This window comes from Mus musculus, chromosome 5 (assembly GCF_000001635.26).
Source record: "Mus musculus strain C57BL/6J chromosome 5, GRCm38.p6 C57BL/6J".
NCBI classification, from domain to species: Eukaryota; Metazoa; Chordata; class Mammalia; order Rodentia; family Muridae; genus Mus; species Mus musculus.
Window position 1 is genome coordinate 144,810,642 of NC_000071.6, and position 19,907 is coordinate 144,830,548.

General features: G+C 49.3%; 1 protein-coding gene across 25 annotated transcripts in view; it reads left to right on the forward strand.

Annotated features, from left to right (window-relative positions):
- Trrap (transformation/transcription domain-associated protein) overlaps nucleotides 1-19,907 on the forward strand; it is a 92,042-nt gene that overhangs the window by 42,905 nt on the left and 29,230 nt on the right. For all 25 annotated transcript variants that reach the window (XR_377189.4, XR_377190.3, XM_006504782.3 and 22 more), the window contains 19 exons: nucleotides 1,254-1,373; nucleotides 2,793-2,912; nucleotides 3,768-3,932; nucleotides 4,030-4,211; nucleotides 4,710-4,908; nucleotides 5,291-5,419; nucleotides 5,671-5,937; nucleotides 6,956-7,162; nucleotides 7,294-7,452; nucleotides 7,551-7,679; nucleotides 9,061-9,171; nucleotides 9,607-9,753; nucleotides 11,132-11,345; nucleotides 12,050-12,175; nucleotides 13,816-13,962; nucleotides 14,578-14,780; nucleotides 15,233-15,354; nucleotides 15,879-16,092; nucleotides 17,826-18,005. Coding sequence is in view for 23 of the 25 variants with exons in the window: in XM_006504782.3 (XP_006504845.1) it covers nucleotides 1,254-1,373; nucleotides 2,793-2,912; nucleotides 3,768-3,932; nucleotides 4,030-4,211; nucleotides 4,710-4,908; nucleotides 5,291-5,419; nucleotides 5,671-5,937; nucleotides 6,956-7,162; nucleotides 7,294-7,452; nucleotides 7,551-7,679; nucleotides 9,061-9,171; nucleotides 9,607-9,753; nucleotides 11,132-11,345; nucleotides 12,050-12,175; nucleotides 13,816-13,962; nucleotides 14,578-14,780; nucleotides 15,233-15,354; nucleotides 15,879-16,092; nucleotides 17,826-18,005 (3,141 nt within the window). In the remaining 2 variants the exon portion in view is untranslated. The remainder of the gene's footprint in view (nucleotides 1-1,253; nucleotides 1,374-2,792; nucleotides 2,913-3,767; nucleotides 3,933-4,029; nucleotides 4,212-4,709; nucleotides 4,909-5,290; nucleotides 5,420-5,670; nucleotides 5,938-6,955; nucleotides 7,163-7,293; nucleotides 7,453-7,550; nucleotides 7,680-9,060; nucleotides 9,172-9,606; nucleotides 9,754-11,131; nucleotides 11,346-12,049; nucleotides 12,176-13,815; nucleotides 13,963-14,577; nucleotides 14,781-15,232; nucleotides 15,355-15,878; nucleotides 16,093-17,825; nucleotides 18,006-19,907) is intronic.

Consider the following 19,907-nt stretch of genomic DNA (forward strand, 5'->3'; position numbering starts at 1 on the left):
GACTTTCCTGGCCTAGCACTCGTGACTAGCGCAAGCCTCCAGAAGCCTCCAGAAGAAAGTCCGCACACAAGAGCCATGCCGGCTACAAGTTGGGAGTGTGATTGTCTGTCACACTGACAGTTCCCTCAAACTAGATAGAGCCCGTCTGCCAGATACACACACACACACACACACACACACACACACACACACACACACACAGAGACAGACAGACAGACACAAACGCACACACTTGCCCTCATGAATATCCTCACACACTGATACAGTTATAGCACTGTCTTTGGACAGCCTAGCCGACGTCTCACTCTGTAAAATGGGGATGATAACATCTTCCGGCACTCTTACAGAAAGCAAAGGAGAACTTTTCAGTATTTCTGCCTTGAAAACAAATGTATAGTGTACATTGCCATTTTTTAAAGCTGTAACTTTAGAGAGAATATGCTCTCTTTAAGACTTGGATGTGAAGTGGAGGGAGGTGATACTGAGCAGTATACACGCCGTCTCATCCTGGGATCAGGCTCCTGCTGGCCAGTGTCCCTCATCCCCGTTTTACCCTCAAGAGCCACGGACACACTTCACACATAGTGCAGGGTGGCATCTCCAGCCCCTTCCCTCCTAGCAGCCAGCGAGAGAGCTTCCTTAGTAGCAGAAGACAGACTGACCAGAGAGTGGTGTGTAGAGCCAACCCTCAGAGCAGCCCAGCGCTGAGTGGCTGCACACAGTACAGTGCGCACACACAGGGGACCCAGCACAGCGCCTGGCTGAGGAATTCTTACCACCATTCCCAGTCATTCCTCACACTGTATTTGAGCTGAGGAACCTCCTTGACTGGGTTTTGAGGACAGAAAGATTCTGTGCTCTCAGAACTTGGTGTCTTAGAAGTTGACATGATGTAGTGTGAGTGCGCTGTCACCTCAGAGGTGACTGATGGTCCCTGCCCCCACGAGGAAGGCTAGCATAGGTGACTGACATGACACAGGGTCAGTGTCCTGAAAACAAAGGCACAACAAACACACCAGGCACACTGAGCCCTGTCCCCCAGAGACAGGAACAGAAGGGCTAGGGTAGTGAGTTGCCTCAGGACAAAACAGGACTGTGATGTAAGTCTGGTAAGTTGTGGCTTTTCCGTGTCAACTCTGCTTCGGTGGCCAGCCTTGTGAATGTAGCTAGACGGTGGCAGGGTCTGTAGTGATTGCTTCCCCCCGTTCACAAAGCTAATGGACCTGTGTGTGGCCTCTGGTTTTTCTTATTAGGAAATGAAGATTTGCTCGGCAATTATAAACCTTTTCCATCTGATCCCAGCCGCTCCTCAGACGCTGGTCAAGCCTCTGTTGGAGGTTGTGATGAAGACAGAGCGGGCCATGCTGATTGAGGTAAGGCCACACCGAGGTGCCATTCTGACTTGCCTTAAGGTGCAGCCAAACTGAGGGTTAATTTTGATTTGTCTTCTATCTATTGCTTGAAATATTTTTATTTTGTTATTTTAAAATGTGTTCACTTGATAATTTCATTCACCTATATAGTACATTCTGATTGTATGTGCCCCTTCTGTCCCCTTCAGTTTTCATAGATTTTTGGTTGTGTTTTGTGACCTGCTGAGTTTGACCAGGGCTACCTTCCTAAACTCATTAACAACCTCCTGTGTGAACTTGGGAATATATCCACTGGAGCATGGGCAAACACACCAATGAATATGTTGTTGAAAACTGTGTTTTATCTAATTACTTGGTTTTTTTTAGTTTAATTATCTTTGTTTCTTAAAAATTAATTAAATTTATAATATGACAATATAATACATGTATAGTGTGTTATGATTAATTTCACCTAGTACGCTTTCTTATCTCCCTCCTGCTCCACTCCCACTGACCCCTCATCTCTGCAGTCCTTTTCCCCCATTGGCCCCCCCCAATCCCTGCAGTCCTTTTCTGTGTATCCCCTCTTTCTTTCTGTATTGCTCTGTGATGACCATGGGCATATGATGACCCAGGGGCGCCTGGGAGGCTCACCAGTCATTTCAGACAGGCAGACAATGGCAACCACCTCTCCTAGGACCCATCAGTAGCTAATAGTCCTGTGAGCTACACCCCATCCAGGACTGGCTGTTGCCGGCCAGTCTTGAACAGGTTCTGTACAGGCAGCCTCAGCTGGCCACTGTGAGATCACCACCACGTTGGCTCTGCTACATCCATCTCCCCTTTTATGGCTTTTTTTTTTTTTCTTGTTCCTTCTTTTATGGTCTTCTCTAAGCCTTGGGGGTGGGAAGTGGAGAAAATGTCCTGTTTAGGATTCCTCTCTTATTCTCAGCACCTTGAGCAACCTAACTCCATCCACATCCACAGTTATTAATTATAAAGAGAAGCTGATTAAGGCTGAGAGTACCATCCGACTGGCATTGTGGTCAACATGGGGTCTTTTTTTTAAAAAGTGAAACAAAATTATTGCAAAGCATATTTTTTTTTCCATGCCTGGGTGTGTGTCACGTGGGCGCACATATGCTACAATGCACATGTGGAGGTCGGAGAACAACTTGCAGATCTTGCTAGGTATCTCAGGCTGGTCTTAAACGTGCAGCCATCCTCTGCACATAATCCCCAAGTGCTGGTACTTACTACAGGAGTGTTTTGCCTTGCCTGGTTCCATTTTTTTTTTAAGATACTTTCTGACAGTGTGAGAATATTGGTATTAAGACTTGCTTATGGTATAGTCAGAGGCGGTTCCATCCTTACACGGTGACAATTGGAGGGTCTTGGAGAAGGATGGTGTGGGTTGCATCTCTGCCCCATGTTTTGTAGGCGGGCAGTCCATTCAGAGAGCCACTTATCAAGTTCCTGACCCGGCATCCCTCGCAGACAGTGGAGTTGTTCATGATGGAAGCAACACTGAATGATCCCCAGTGGAGCCGAATGTTCATGGTAGGAAGCCGTGCAACTGTGGCTGGTGCCTGCCGAGTGCTGGCGGCCAGTGTGCTCTGCCTTTAGCAAACCCATGCTTCCCCACAGAGTGCCCTGGCTCCTGCTTCTCGGAGCTCTGCATGCCAGCAACGTTGCTGTTTGAGCATGTCTGCAAAGCTACAGCTCAGAGTTAGCTGGGAGGATTTTGTTGGTTTTAACAGATCAATACAGTTAGGATTATTCATGAGCCAAAAAAAAAATAGGATTACCATTGGGAAGCATTTTCTTGTACTATGCTTGTTTATGTGCGGTGTACATGTGCCACAGTGCACATACAGCGGTCAGAAGACAGCTTTCCATCCACCTCATGGGTCCCAGCAGTCAGGCTCGCTGGCCACTCTCTATCCACCGAGCTGACTTGTCGGTCGTGATGTATTTCTGTTTCTTACGAATATGGGAGCTTTGTCTGCGTGTATGTCTGAACACTAGGTGAAGCCCTTGACTCTTTGAGACTCAGCACCGTGTGGGTGCTGAGATTTGAACTCAGGACCTCTGGAAGAGCATCAGTGCTTTTAGCTGCTGAGCCACCTCTCCTGCCCAGCATCTTTGCTTTTTAACTTTTTGAGGAGGGGCTCTCTGTAGTCCCGGCTGGCCTGAGACAGGCTGCTCTCTGCCTCCCGAGTTCTGCGATTCTAGTTGAGTCCACCATTCCCAACCAGCAACAGCTTGTCCAGAGAGTTGCTTGCTGTTCTGTTTTTATTTTTGTTGGTCTTGTTTGCCTTTGTGAAGAAATAGCCAGAACTTGAGAAAGTGTGTCATCCAACCGTGGTGAGTCTGATCTGATCCAAGCAACTTTCCTTCTTCCTTTGCTTTCAGAGTTTCTTAAAACACAAAGATGCCAGACCTCTGAGGGATGTGTTGGCAGCAAACCCCAACAGGTTCATCACTCTGCTGCTGCCTGGTGGTGCACAGACCGCAGTCCGCCCCGGCTCACCCAGTACCAGTAACATGCGCCTGGACCTCCAGTTCCAGGCCATCAAGGTAGCCGCACATCTTCACTGAACCCAGAGCCCCTTTGGTCAGGCTTTGGTCAAGCCCCTTTGGTGCAGGTCCCTGATGCTTGCTTCTTTCCCTACAGATCATAAGCATCATAGTTAAAAATGATGATGCCTGGCTGGCCAGTCAGCACTCTCTGGTGAGCCAGTTGAGGCGAGTGTGGGTGAGTGAGACCTTTCAAGAAAGACACCGCAAAGAGAACATGGCTGCCACCAACTGGAAGGAGCCCAAGCTTCTGGCCTTCTGTCTGCTGAACTATTGCAAGTGGGTGCATTTGCTTCCTCTGTCCAAAACCTGACTGTGGCCTTGCCCCTGATGTGCCCGGTCTGCGGGTCCTTGGATATTCGTATAGAGGTTGGATGGTAACTGACATCTTTAAGATGTGAGTGAGGAAGTGACTCAGTGCTTTGCACCCGTGAGGGCCTGAGTTAGGGTCCCCAGAAAGCCACAGAAATGGCAGGTGTGTGTGGCAGCCTGCCAGTCTTTCCAGCCTTTGAAGGCAAAGATGAAGGGGGTCCCTAGGGCAAGCTGGTTAACAAGGCTTCCCCTTATCAGTGAGTTGTGGGTTTGACTGAGAGAAACTTGTCTCCATTAATAGAGTGGAAGAGCAGTCTGAGGTGATCCCACACACAGGCAGAACTACGCTATGCACATGCATGACACACAGTGAAACATGGAAAAAGAAAGAAAGGCACAAATCTGGATTCTGTGTAGTTACAGAGTTGGCCTTACGCTAACCTCTTCCTTGTCCTGGTTCTTCAGAAGGAACTATGGCGACATAGAGCTGCTGTTCCAGCTGCTCCGAGCCTTCACTGGTCGTTTCCTGTGCAACATGACCTTCTTGAAGGAGTATATGGAAGAAGAGATCCCCAAAAATTACAGCATCGCTCAAAAGCGGGCACTCTTTTTCCGCTTTGTAGAGTTTAATGACCCCAACTTTGGAGATGAACTGAAAGCAAAGGTGAGTCGTTAGTACCAGGCTGTGACAGCAGGTGCTGGGTTCATTTCCTCAGGAACATGGGCGCTATTCCTAATGAGCCCCATCTCTCTAGATGCTTATGCAGTAGGCCCAACTGTCAGAATGGAGGAGGGAAAGCCTTCTCTTCCTGGGGTGTCTAGCTGCCACTGGCAGTTGCCATTTGGTAGGAGGTCAAGATGAGTAGTTGCTCTCTCAGTTAGGTCTGACCTGGGCAGTGCAGGCCTTGTGCCTTACCTCCCAACCCCCAAACAGTGTTCATTCCTTCGTTCGTTCGTTCGTTCGTTCGTTCGTTCGTTCGTTCGTTCGTTCGTTCGTTCGTTCATTCATGCACAGCTCTGTTCTGTTCTTGTGGATCTTTCCCCAGGTTCTGCAGCACATCTTGAATCCTGCTTTCTTGTACAGCTTTGAAAAGGGGGAAGGAGAGCAGCTGTTAGGACCTCCTAATCCAGAAGGAGACAACCCAGAGAGCATCACCAGTGTGTTTATAACCAAGGTGGGGTCCCAGGAGTCCTTTCAGATGTGTGAATGTGTGTGCCCGTGCTAGGGGTTTGTGGGAATAATATTTTCCTTGGGCCCCCCCCCCCCATCCCGTGTGTGTGTCTGTCAGAGGACAAGTTGAGGGAGCTCTCCCCTTCTATCATATAGTTTATAGCAATTGAACTCAGAGTGTTAGCCTTGGCGGCAAGTGTCTTTAAGGATCAGACTTCTATGATAAAATCCAAAGTGAGTGTCTTCTTCTGTCAGGTCCTGGACCCTGAGAAACAAGCTGACATGCTGGACTCCCTGCGGATCTACCTCCTGCAGTACGCCACGCTGCTGGTGGAGCACGCCCCCCACCACATCCATGACAACAACAAGAACCGCAACAGCAAGCTGCGCCGTCTGATGACCTTCGCGTGGCCCTGTCTGCTCTCCAAGGCTTGTGTGGATCCTGCTTGCAAATACAGCGGGCACCTGCTGCTGGCGCACATCATCGCCAAATTTGCCATCCATAAGAAAATCGTCTTGCAGGTACCTCCTAGGGCTCCCTCCTGTTCTATTGGTCCTCCAAGGGTACTCGTGGCTCTCTGGACGGCCTCGTCCACTCCTTTCCATCTTTCCTCAAAGCCACCAGAGACAGTGTGAGGGCCCATTCCTGCTTACAGATCTTAAGAAAGAAATAACCGCTGCTGGGTCCTCCTGATGAGCACTCAGAACTGTAGAGAAGTGATGGAGGATGACAGGGACTCAGGAGGATGGTCAGGGAGCTCATGAGCTAGGTTCTGACTCTAGCCCAAGTGATCCCCCTGCTTCAGTCCCTGGAGTGGAAGCCAGTTTTGGACAGGGACAGATTTTCGGTTTGAGAGAAGAAAGTGCTGTGGTTGTGCAAGGTTTTAGGATGGTCTGCTGAGCATCGCCAGTGTATTTATAACGGAGGTAGCATCCTTGTTAGCACATTTATCACACTGAAAGTAAAGTCCCGCTTAGTGTGTGTCTAACACTGGAAACCCAAGAGGGTATTATAAGCTCGGTAGTGTGAACACTCCCCTGTGGGGATTATTCCACCCAAGTTGCTGCTCAGCCCTGTGCTCCGTTCACAGCCTTGGTCTTGTTCCCCTCAAAGTATGTTTGGCTTTCTAGTTCTTGTGAATTGTTTATTTCACTCTTTGTTTCTGTGTGTGTGTCAGGGAGAGGGAAAGGGAGATGTCCCTCAGGATGCTCTCATGCCAAACACAGGTGCCAGAGAGAGTTGATTCCTTTATCGTTATGTCAGTTCTAGGGCTTAAACCCAGGGTCACAGTCTTGTGTGGTACCTTGATTGCTCAGTCATCTTTTGGGTTTCTAATTCTGACCTTCCTGTCAAACAGCTTTAAAAATTTGTATATAGGGAGAGGGAGAGAGAGTTTGGTCTGCATGATGTATGTATGTATAAGGTGTGTGGTGTGTGTGTATGCATGTACATACATATGCATACATGCTATGTGTGCAGAATACACAGGGAACAGAAGAGAACATCAGATTCCCCTGAAAACTGGCGTTTCTCGTCTAGGTTTTCCACAGTCTTCTCAAGGCTCACGCAATGGAAGCCCGAGCGATTGTGAGACAGGCAATGGCCATTTTGACCCCAGCAGTGCCAGCCCGCATGGAGGACGGACACCAGATGCTGACACACTGGACTAGGAAGATCATCGTGGAGGAGGGGCACACGGTCCCACAGCTGGTGCATATTCTTCACCTCATAGTGCAGCACTTTAAGGTATGGAAAGTGGCAGCAGATGTGTGTGGTACAGCCTCGGGTGCTGGCTTCGAGCCCCTACTCTTCTGTAACAGGGGTGGCCCCTCACCTTTTAGTAAACGCTGACATGACGTTGGTCCCTGTGTCTGCAGGTGTACTACCCGGTGCGGCACCACTTGGTACAGCACATGGTTAGTGCCATGCAGAGGCTGGGCTTCACACCCAGTGTCACCATTGAGCAGAGGAGGCTGGCCGTGGACCTCTCCGAGGTTGTCATCAAGTGGGAACTGCAGAGGATCAAGGATCAGCAAGTAGGACTGCCAGCCTTGGCTGTCATCTCTCCTCCGGCTCCTTACTCTTCTCCGGGGAACCACTCAATAAAACCTGCTGTGTCTTTGTGTTTTTCAAGCCGGATTCTGACATGGACCCAAATTCCAGTGGAGAGGGTGTCAACTCAGTGTCCATTAAGAGAGGCCTGTCTGTAGACTCTGCACAGGAGGTGAAACGCTTCAGGGCGGCCACTGGAGCCATCAGCGCAGTAAGGACTTGTGTTTCCTGTGTGTGCTTGCTCTCTCCTGGGGCTCTGCATATAGTCCATGCGTTTTGAGTGTTCTTGAGCCAGCTGTTCCAGAGGCAGCTGGAAAGGGAACTGGGAACAGCTCTAGGGCCCAACACCCACTAGAGGTCTTTGCATTTCCTGCCATTCCTCTTCACTGGCTTAGTACCATTGGGGTCTATTAGTTATTTATAGAAAAAGCCAAAAGAGGAAACTGAGCTGTAGCAGAGCAGCCTAGACAATGCCAGCAAGGGGCTGAGAGTATCACCTGCTGATGGGTGTGTGTGTGTGTGTGTGTGTGTCCTGCTTCCAGTCTGCAGTGAGAAGCTAGGGTCAGCTCAGCCGTAGAGCATCTTTCTAGAATCCCGCAGTGAAGGGGCTGGAGGTGTGGCTGACAGAGCGCTTGCCCAGCATGGGTAAGGCCCTGGACCCCGTCCATAGCAAAAGAAAGAAGCAAGGGGAACAAACAAAACATGCAAAGGTTGAGAACGTGCGCCCACTTTCTTGGTTTTTGAAAAGACAATTTGCCTGACTTCTGCAGCGCAGCCTCCTAGAGGGTCTTGGGCACTGGCTTTTCACTTGTGGTTAGAATGGCGGCCCTGGGAGCCTTGAGCTCTGTTCTTGGCTGGCATTAGGGCTTGTAGGCACTGGCTGGGCTGACAGCACTTCAAGATTCTTCTCCAACTCTTGCTGGCCTGTCTGTTTAGATGTCCCTACAGGTGCCCAGGACTCCAAGTGGAAACCTGGACCCTCTGTTTAGATGTCCCTACAGGTGCCCAGGACTCCAAGTGGAAACCTGGACCCATCTCTGCCTTTCCCATTCACTTCTCCTGAGCATCCTTCACCTTTACCCCAGATTACTTCGTGCAGCTCCTGTCACTGCTGATAATGCCTCTCACAGCAGAGTACCAAAAGCCTTTCTTTCCTCCCTTAAGTTAGAGGAAGCCGGGTGAAGGCTGTGTCGGACCTCTGCTGCGTTTATAACTACCTCAGGAGTGTTTAATCATTTGAAGTCAGTGGTCTGTTCTGCCAGAGCCCTGCTGTTGGCTCACGTCTCCTTTCACTCCCCTACCCAGGCCTCCTCTACACTCAGCCTCCTGGCTCGCCCGTTCCCTTGCCACTGGCTTCTTCTCAGACACTGCCATCTTTACCTGCCACGTGCTCTCTTTGTCACATGGGCCGTCACTTCTCACTGCTAGTTTGTGCACTAAGTGGTGTGCCCCTGCCAGCTCTGTGCGCTTCACAAGGCAGGCATCCCCCGCTCTGGAGTCCTTCATGCCCATAACCTGGGAGGCGGCGACACTTGTCTGCTCTCAGGTCAGGATGAGTCCCCATAGGAGGTGCTTCCTGTGGCCTTTCCTAGGTGTTCGGGAGGAGCCAGTCCCTGCCGGGAGCTGACTCTCTTCTTGCCAAGCCCATTGACAAGCAGCACACAGACACTGTGGTGAACTTCCTCATTCGAGTGGCTTGCCAGGTATGAGAATGCATGACAGAGCTGCCTAGCAACCTGCAGAATCTCAGAAAAATTCATTTTTCTTTTTAATTTGGGGTGGGTTCTTCAATCCTTAAAGCTGTCAAACAAAATATTGTTTTGTGAAGTACTGGAGATTGCTAAGACTTTCAAAGAATCCTTTGGGCTGCCAAAGCCCTTGTTTTCTTGCAGTGCATGGGGGTCTCATGTGTGGGGTCTTTGTGCAGGTATCCCTCTCTGGAAAGCAGGCCCTGTTCTCAGCTACCACAGGCACCTGCTGCAGGGGAGTGTATAGGTGCAGAGACCCAGAGGGAGAAGGAAGTCTGGGCATTGGGGAGGATGCATGGGAGGCAGAGTGCTGAGATGCAGTGTGCACATCCCTGCTCTTCTGTACCTGTAAGCGGGTGTTGAGTGACCACCTGACTGGCGTACTTGCAGGTGAACGACAACACCAACACGGCAGGGTCGCCTGGGGAGGTGCTCTCTCGCCGCTGTGTGAATCTTCTCAAGACCGCTCTACGGCCAGATATGTGGTGCAAGTCTGAGCTCAAACTGCAGTGGTTTGACAAGCTGCTGATGACCGTGGTAGGTGTGCAGGCTGCTGGTTGATACTATCACCTGGCTCTGGTCTGAGCCTGAGTCTCAAACCCAAGCTCCGCACGTCTGTGCCCACTCTGGCCTCTTACACTCTGTCTTCTGGCTCTCTGAACTTGACTCTAAAGTTCAAGTTTTCAGTCAGCCCAGAGAGCTTAGACTAGGTCACCTGTGTCTGTCATAGTTTAAATGCATTTCTTTCTTCCCTTGACCTAGCTGGCTTGGTATAAGCTGTTGTGATTGATAAAATTACTCTTCACAATGAGTTAGGATTTGTAAAGCCTTTCTTTTCTTTTCTTTTCTTTTCTTTTCTTTTCTTTTCTTTTCTTTTCTTTTCTTTTCTTTTCTTTTCTCTTCTCTTCTCTTCTCTTCTCTTCTTTTCATTTCTTGTTTTTCAAGACAGGGTTTCTCTGTGTAGCCCTGGCTGTCCTGGAACTCACTCTGTAGACCAGGCTGGCCTTGAACTCAGAAATCTGCCTGCCTCTGCCTCTGCCTCTGTCTCCCAAGTGCTGGGATTACAGGCGTGGGTCACCACCTCTTCAATGGCTTAGTAACTTAGTAACCTACTGAGCCCTGCAGTAGACTGGGGCAAGCAGGTGATATGAGGTTGGTGTCTTTCCTGGTTGTTTCTGTGTGTGATTTTACTCTTGGCCTTCAAAGAGCATAGTGTAGATACCTGCTATTTGAGACCACAAGGAAGAAATCCATTGTCAGAGGTTTGAAAGACAACATTGGGGTGGAGGTGGAGGGGAAAGGGACCTGGGGGGAGGGGGTGCTCCTGCTGCAAACCAAAGGCCTGATCTCTTTATAGTTTTGCTGGTGTCCCATTTCCTCATTGCCCTTGTGGAAAGGCAATGTTTTCCTGTCAACTGGCTAGCTGTTACAGCTCACCTCATGTACACCACTGCTGCCATTCATAACTGCTGGGACCTGACCTCGCTCCAGAATATACATAATATGTGTAAACCACAGAAACTGAAGTTTTTGGAAGCCATGGCTATGCTTCGTACAAACATTTTTATTTTTAACGATATCATCATCTGGTACATTGATTAAATGATGCAAATTAAAAAACATTTCTCTTGGTATGGATTTTTGTATTTTAAGTAAGTAAACCAAGAAAGGCATTCTGCAGTATAATTTTTGTCCAAATTGTAGGGATTTAAGTGATATTTAAGGCTGGTTACTGAAGTCTTAGTGGCCTTTTAAAGAGGTTAGCTCAGTCTTATAAAAGTCACACTCTGCGTGGTGGCCACAGGATTGCTCAGCTGTGCTGCGTTCCAAATACTCGATGGTCTCTGGTTTCAGAGCTCTTTGGATTTGCGTCTCTACTCCTTGTACCTGACAGTGGCCTGCTTTCCCTTCCCAGGAGCAGCCTAACCAGGTGAACTATGGGAATATCTGCACAGGGTTGGAAGTCCTGAACTTCTTGCTAACTGTGCTGCAGTCTCCGGCCATCCTCAGTAGCTTCAAGCCCCTGCAGCGGGGCATCGCAGCCTGCATGACATGTGGGAACACCAAGGTGCTGCGAGCTGTGCACAGCCTCCTCTCTCGCCTCATGAGCATTTTCCCTACAGAGCCAAGTAAGTGACCTCCGCCAGGGATTGCTCCTTGAGAGGACGCAGCCCGTAGTCCTTAGTTACATTTTCCCCTTATAGTGTCACTAAGGTCCCCTCCCCAACCTTATTTCTTTGGTTTGGTTTGGTTTGGTTTGGTTTGGTTTGGTTTGGTTTGGTTTTTCGAGACAGGGTTTCTCTGTGCAGCCCTGGTGTCCTGGAACTCACTCTGTAGACCAGGCTGGCCTCGAACACAGAAATCCACCTGCCTCTGCCTCCCAAGTGCTGGGATCAAAGGTGTGTGCCACCACGCCTGGCTTTTTGTTTTGTTTTTAAGACAGGGTCTCAATATGTTAACTCAGGCTAGTTCTGAACTCTCAGACATCTGCCTATTTACGGCTCCTGAGTGCTGGATTAAAGACATGCACCACCATAACCAGCCCTTCTGTCTCTGTTTTAAAACGTTATTTGACTTGAAAAGGTACTGGTCCTGCACTGTGTTGTGTGGATGGCTTCCTTTCAGGTGTTCATAGAGAGGAAGTTAGGTCACAGTATCATACCAAGCAGTCTGAGATTGCTCATGTTCTGACAAAGTGTACTTAGAGCTGCCCTTAATGGTGTCAAACAGCCAATCCAAAGATGATGTGCGACTGTCCCGTGGCAGAGGAAAGGCACCGCTGCACGCTCCACAGCCTGCAGCTGCTAACCCAGCTCCCTGCCCTGTGTTACAGGCACATCAAGCGTGGCCTCCAAGTATGAGGAGCTGGAGTGCCTCTATGCGGCCGTGGGGAAGGTCATCTACGAAGGCCTCACTAACTACGAGAAGGCCACCAGCGCCAACCCCTCCCAGCTCTTCGGTGAGCACCTGTGTGGTTCCCCAGAAGTGGCTTGGGCTGTGGTCCCTGCTCACTGGACAGCGGTCATGGGAAAACCTGCCAGGCCCTTCAGGCTGATGGGCTGTCTTCTTGGAGTTTGGTATTCTGTCTATCACTTGTCCAGAAAGAATTCTCTGAGTCTTTTGCTCAGCCCCAGTGCAGACTTGGTTTGAAGAGAGTTGCCTGTGCACTGGTCAGGGAATTGCTGCCCCTGGGTCATGTCCACTCATCAGTCAGCTAGATGACCAGCAGCTGGATAACCGTCCCAGGTACCCTGAAGTCCAAGTTAAGAGGCACCTTGCCCCTTGTCATACTAGTTCACATTTAGGCTCAGAATTGGGTTGGTCTCATACATTTTTTTTCCCTCCCATATTACATTCTCGTGTAAAACTTGGGAAGTGACAGTTACTGATAAGCCTCTTGTAATAAATACTAATAGTTTGGTGTATATAATTTTCTTTTTTATTCAGTGGGCTTTTGTTGTTTTGTTTTTTCTCCAAGACAGGGTTTCTCTTTGTAGCCTTAACTGTCCTGGAACTTGCTCTGTAGACCAGGCTGGCCTCTGCCTCCTGAGTGCTAGCATGAAAAGCAAGCCCCACCACCCCGGCAGACTGTTTGATTCACTATGTGTGCACACGCATGCATGTGCCTCATGGAGGCCAGAGGCGTCAGTATCCCCTAGAGTAAGAAGGGACACTTGTTCAGCAGCTGTTCTGGAAAGCGAAGCGAGTCTTGTACAAGAAGACTGTTGAGCTCTCAGCGCCTGTGTATTGTTTTCTCTACATAGGAGCATACATAAGTCACCCTGGCTGTGAAAGTGTTGCTGTCTAACCGCAGTCTCAATCATTCTGCTATTAATTTTGTAAAAACCCCTTGCTTGCCAAAACTGGTTGTTTGCTCACTGCAACTCAGGGCCCAAGTGTGTTTGGTTTAATTAGGCTGTCACCCTGTTCACACCTGGCTGCGAGAGCCAGCTGATTGGCTTTTGTGGTGTCAACACGGCTCTCTTGGGTGTTGTGGCCCCCATCCTAGGGTAAAGGAACATGTCTGTTGTATTCATTATCCACGGTGCTCAGAGAAGAGCTGACCCCATGGGCCTTGTCTTCCTCCTCTGTGGGTAACAGCAGGCTAGGGTGGCCCACAGTGATGGGTGCTGAGGGAGCTGGCTGTGCCAAGGTTCTCCTTGTCTGGCGGACTCAGCTCTGACACTGTTAGAGGACAGCACAGTAAGGCACATCTCATTTTCATCATGGATCAAAATTATCTGGGTTAAAATCAGCCTGGCTGTGCCATGGCTGCTATACAGAAACAGACTTTAACAAGGGCAGCCTGAATTGTCCACACCTGAGATGATGGCCTGTACAAATGGCAGATGCCCTCTGATGGGCCTGTCATATAACCCAGGAGTAGAGTTCATGTTCTGTCAGGGTCAAGATGATGTTGAAGACATTCCTAGTGAAAGATCAATTCTTGGCAGACACTTAGACATTGTGTGTCATCCCATCTGAGTTTTGGGGATCAGGCTTGGGTCCTTGGGTTAGCTAGGCAAGCACCACATTGGCTGAACTGTCTCTCCAGCACAGCTATTTCTTTGTAAAATAACTGCTATTCCTGCTCTGCAGGAACACTTATGATCCTCAAGTCAGCCTGTTGCAACAACCCAAGCTACATTGACAGGCTCATCTCTGTCTTCATGCGCTCCCTACAGAAGATGGTCCGAGAGCATCTAAATCCACAGACAGCATCCGGGAGCACCGAAGCAACCGCAGGTGACAGCCCAGGGCTGGTGTTCTTTCTCTACCTGCAAGATGACTTCGTTGGTCATCTTGTCATTGCGGGCTCTGTGTTTGGACATTGCCGTGAACTTGGGTTAATATGAAGTTCTGTTGATTTGCTCTTGTGACAGAGGTTTAAATTCAAAATGCTGCTCAGGCCAAACATTAAGTTTAAAAATTGTGAGTATAAGAATGAGAAGCAGTTGAAAATGGAGATATGATGTGAACCTTCACCACTGAGCATTCAGAGTTGTTTCTGAAGAATTATGCCAGCTTCCAGAGCAGAGCCAAGGCTCCTCCTGACAGGAGAGTTGGGGAGTCACAGGGTGTTGTGTTTTCCATGGCTGCTGAGAGTTTCCCGAGGACCCAAGTGCCCTGTGTAGGTCCCACCAGCTCTTGTCATCCCCCTTTCCTATGGCCGAGGCTGCTGGAGGGCTCTTTGCCAGGAGCCACTATAGGAAGTGGGATGGCGTCAAATCCCAGCATGCCAGTTTCTGGGGAAAGGCTTAGCGTGGAAGGCACAGCTCTTGTGGCTGTTTTCTGCAGACAGCAGCTCCTTTGAATGCATCTGTAGGGTCAGACACATGCATTTGTTCTTCCTCGGCACAGCTGGAACAAGCGAGTTGGTGATGCTGAGCCTGGATCTTGTGAAGACTCGTCTGGCGGTGATGAGCATGGAGATGCGGAAGAACTTCATCCAGACCATCTTGACCTCCCTCATTGAGAAGTCCCCAGATGCCAAGATCCTCCGAGCTGTGGTGAAGATTGTGGAAGAATGGGTTAAGAATAATTCCCCGATGGCAGCCAATCAGGTGAGCTGGCTGGAAGGTTGCCCTGTCTGGAACCCAGGAATATTCTTCCTTCTGAAACATGTAGAACAAGAAACTGTTGTATCATGCCCATGTAACTTTGCTTGATGAGATGTTTACTGGGCCACTGGGGTGAGCCAGGCAAGTGAACTAACCTGCTAGACTTCTCACAGTGGCTTTTCTTTGGTTAAAGTGTTACATGAACCTTGCATGTTTATTCTTTAATGGTGAGGGCTGTGAAGTAGTGCTGTAGGTAAGGGACTTTCATGTAAGGCTGCTTGGGCACCTCTGCCTTGTTTCCCAGGAGTCAGCTGTGAGTCAGCCAGGTCAAGATTGTGTTATTGGTAAAATAACAGGGACATGGAGAGTAGGCAGATGGCTGTGAAATTCTTTTGGATTTATGTTTTTTCAAGTAGAAGTAATTGATACTTTCTTTGGGGAAACCAATTTTATAGACACCTACGCTCCGGGAGAAGTCAATCTTGCTTGTGAAAATGATGACTTACATAGAGAAACGCTTTCCAGAAGACCTCGAACTAAATGCCCAGTTTTTGGACCTTGTTAACTATGTGTACAGGTAATTAGTTGAGCACTGGCCACATTGCCTGTGGTCACTGGTTCAGTGACCTTCCTCCTCTTCTGTCTACATTGGGTACTCACTTTGGTATTAAGGTAACATACCTTAATGGCATTCTTTGTCTTTAAGACTTATTGTATGTGTATAGATGTTTTTTTCTGTGTGTGTGTGTGTGTGTGTGTGTGTGTGTGTGTATGTGTATGCAGTGTCCATGGAAGCCAGAAGAGAGCATCAGATCTCCTGGAACTGGAGTTATACAGGGTTGTAAGTTGCCATGTGGGCTCTGGGAATCGAACCCAAGTCCTCTAGAAGTGTAGCTACTGGTCTCAACCATTGATCCATCTCTAACACCCTTGATAGCATTTTGAGCCCTTGCAGAAATGCTGCTTACGCCTTCATGGTGGAAGCACACCCTTGGTGTTACAACGGACTTGACTGGGGGGCGGGGAGGAGACCAGTGCACATCATCTTGACCACTGATTTGGGTGGTCATCTGGCTCTTCTCTTGCCTTCTCTCATTACAGGGATGAGGCACTTTCAGGCAGTGAGCTGACTGCAAAGCTTGAGCCTGCCTTTCTCTCTGGACTGCGTTGTGCCCAACCATTGATCAGGGCCAAGTTTTTTGAGGTTTTTGACAACTCTATGAAACGGCGCGTCTACGAACGGCTGCTGTATGTCACCTGTTCCCAGAATTGGGAAGCCATGGGGAGCCATTTCTGGATCAAGCAGTGCATTGAGGTAGGGCAGGTGAACTTGACCTCTGTGTCTGGGAGAGCCTGGGGGCTTTCTAAGGGGGCACAGAAGGCAGCAGATAATCTGTGAATTGATCACTTTTCTATTATGATAAAACCATGACCATGGCAACTTATGAAAGAAAGCATTTGATTGGGTTTATGGTTTCAGAGGGTTTCAGTCCAGTATGGTGCAGCTAAGGCGTGGCAGTAGGAACAGCTGAGAGCTCACATATCTCAAACCACAAGGCTTAGAGCACACTGGGAATGGCAAAAGCCTTTGGAAACCTGGAAGCCCATTCCCAGTGACATGCCTCCTCCAGCAAGGCCACACCTTTATTTATTTATTTACTTATTTATTTGTATATAAATACACTGTTGCTATCTTCAGACACACCAGAAGAGGGCATCAGATACTATTACAGGTGGTTGTGAGCCACCATGTGGTTGCTGGGAATTGAACTCAGTACCTCTAAAAGAGCAGTCAGTGCTCTTAACCACTGAGCCATCTCTCCAGCCCCAAGGCCGCACCTTTTAATCCACTGCAGGGATGGACACAGCATTCTTATATGTGAGTGAGCCGATGGGGGCCACTCTCCCACTCGAGGAGGCGTAGAACGCCCCATGATGTACCTGTTCCTATTCTGTTACAGGGAACAAGCAATTCCTTCCCTTGCTAATTAGAGCCCTTTTCAGAAAGCTGCAAGGAAGCATCTTTAAATTCCATCTACCAAGAAAATTGAGTGGACACCGATTGTCATCTCATTGGCTGTGAAAGAGCTGGGCCTGTAGTTCGCCTCACTGTCCCTTTGGGTTCCTTAGTGTGAGGATTTGGGTGCTGGGGTGGGTAGCAGGCAGGTGGTGATGTCCGTCCAGTCCAGCCTGCAGAGGCCTTGGTGTTTCCTTGAGAGGAGGGGTGAGGGTAGAGGAGGGGTGAGGGTGGGGGCGATGGGTCAGACAGCTCATGGGCCAGTGTTACTGTGGGCTTCAGACAATGGGCATTGCTGGTTTGTCAGGTTCTAGTGCTTAGGAGATTCCTACCTGCTTACCTAGAATGAATGAAACTAGGTTCACCTTGGCCACAACTGCGGCGGCATTCTCTCTGATGCGAGGAAGGGAACTGTGTCCCGGACTTAGTGACACTGAGCTTGTCCTGGCACTCATGGGAAGGATTGTTTTGTGTTTCCCTCAGTGTGTGGGGGCACCATGAGCAAGGGGCCCTGTAGTGTCTGGAGTGCTGAGAAGAACACCAGGGGATTTCATAGGCAGTCGGGGGCTGGTGTCACATCAAAGATTTTTCTGTCCTCCCTAAACATGTAGACTGTTTCTCTGAGACTTTGAGAAGTCTTTGAGGGGTTCAGGGAGTGAGGGGAGTCATGGGGTTAGCTGTGTAGAAAAAGATGTTTTGAAAGAGTGGGTCTAAAGATGGTCCAGGAGGCTCCTGGGCTGGGTCTCGGGCAGTGCTGCAGGTCGTGAGAGGAAAGGAGAGTAGAGGAGGTGAAGCATAGGTCCCTGGGGCAGGAGAAGGCTGCTGATGCTAAGCCAGAGGAAGTTGGGCTGTTGGGGGGGCAAGTTCAGGCCTGCAGCTAACCTGCACTGGGTGGGGGGCACTGTGACCCGAGATGTGGACCTGGGTTGTCTGTGAGCTGCTGCTCTGATGTTCGGGCGCCCCTGGGTGTTCGCACCGTCCCAGTACCAGGTGTTGGCGTTAAACTGATCTTTCCCCATGGTCCTCTCCAGCTCCTCCTGGCCGTGTGTGAGAAGAGCACTGCCATCGGTACCAGCTGCCAGGGAGCCATGCTCCCGTCCATTACCAACGTCATCAACCTGGCCGACAGCCATGACCGAGCTGCCTTTGCCATGGTCACTCACGTCAAGCAGGAACCTCGGGAACGAGAGAACAGTGAGTCTAAAGAAGAGGTGAGACTCTGGCTGCCTGGAGAAAGTTGCCATTGGTTTTGAGTTGGACTTGTTTCCACCCCAAAGCTAAGTGTGGCCCCTTAGTCTTGACTTTCTTGCCACTAAAATTGAAAAGCATCTCATTTGGCATGTCCAGCCAACTCTGGTTAAAACAGAGGAATTTATTTTGAGGTTTTCCCTCTGCTGTGATGCTGTACTTGGACTGGAGCCTCCCGGGAGCCTCGTATATGGCCACATGCCTGGATGGGCCATGTGGAGCCAAACGTGTGTCTGGGAAGAAGCCACTGCTCCCCTTAGCCTTCATAGCTCTCCTCTCTCCATTCTTCTCGTGGGAGCGCGTATACTGACACTCCTCAGGCTACTGGCTTTGGGAAGCACAACATGGTGTGGGTATGGGTTTTAGAAAGAAGTCACTTAGCAACAGTGGGAGCTAGGGCTATGGCTTGGTTGGTAGAGCACTTGCCTAGCACATGTGAAGACGCTGGACTTGATCCCAGCACAATTTATTTAAGGCGGTGTTATTCAGGTCATCTGTTAGGTCTTTCTGTGCTATTGTGAGTGACGTCGGTAGCCGTCCTTGGTGACTCCTCAGGGCAGCGTAGGAGGTAGTAAGGCAACCTGTTGCCTTTCAGGGATTGTTGGCTTTCAGAGGGAGTTTCCTGATGTCCGTATTGACTGTGACTTTCTAAACCTGAGAGTAGGAAACGCTAACCCAGACATGTCCTATACAGTGACAGCAGCACTGATGTGACGGAGCAAGGCTGCTCCTGAAGCTTATTTTGCTTCCTACAATTCAGACACAGGAGCAAATGGTCATCCTCCACAGTTGTGTGAGAGCGATGCAGGGGTGCAGCGGTGCAGGAGGGGTCACGAGGCACATGTGAGCCAGAGTACCATGCTATACCGACAGGAAGCCAGGTCAAGCACATTCCCTATGCTGGCTCAGCTTAAGGGGGAGATGCAAGCTCTGTAAAAAGTAATGTTTGCTTGCCTGAAGTCGTTGTTTGCTCACCGTGGCTGGTCCTGGGAGCTTCTGTCCTCCTTACAATCAGATCTAGGCCTCAAGTGTTTTCAGCCTCTGAGACTTACTGCTGAATAAGCTCACTATTTTGTTCTTTCTGAGCTCTGGCTGGCTGGTCAACTCAGCTGTTCTGGCTCAGGCTCCTCTCCCAGCTGACTGACTCAGTCTGGCTTCTGTCAGCTTCTCCTGAGTTGCTGTGCTTGGCCTCAGACTAACTGTCAACTGCTCTAATCTTCTGGCTCCTTCTCTGGCTCATTCTGTCTTCACCTGTGTCTGGCTTGTTCTCTCTGCAACCTGTCTCTCTATAACTGCCTCAGTAAACAGCTTCCTCTTTCTCCCACTCTGCACCTTCTGTCTAACGCGGCTTCCATCGCCTCTGTTCTTGTGAGAGTCGGGCACATCCTATTCTGTCAGATCTTTCTGATTTGTCACTTTGCCATTCAAGTAGATAACACTTTCAAACATGGGGCTTCCTACTATAGACTAACTCTACCTTCATTGTTGGGGATTACAGGCCTCACTGAGGGCGTGTCTATTCAGCCAGGGGCATTAAAGTATATGCTAATAAGGCTGAGCCACACCACAGCTAGAAGCAGGGTTTTCCAGTAAACAATCCAGTATTGAGGTTCACAGTGTAGTCAGATACCCTGCAACAGTTCTGAATTGAGTGCACTGGCTCTTGTTTATGGATTTTATTGAAGAGTATTTAAATAAAGCAATACCCTTCATTTGAAATGCTTAGAAATACATATAGTGCACATTTTGGGTGTTTTTGGATTTTGAAAATTCAGTTTGGTTTTTGTTTTGCTTTGTTCTGTTTTGTTTTGAATCTGAGACCCCACATTTTCAAGTCTGAATGCTCTAATAGAACCACCTAGTTT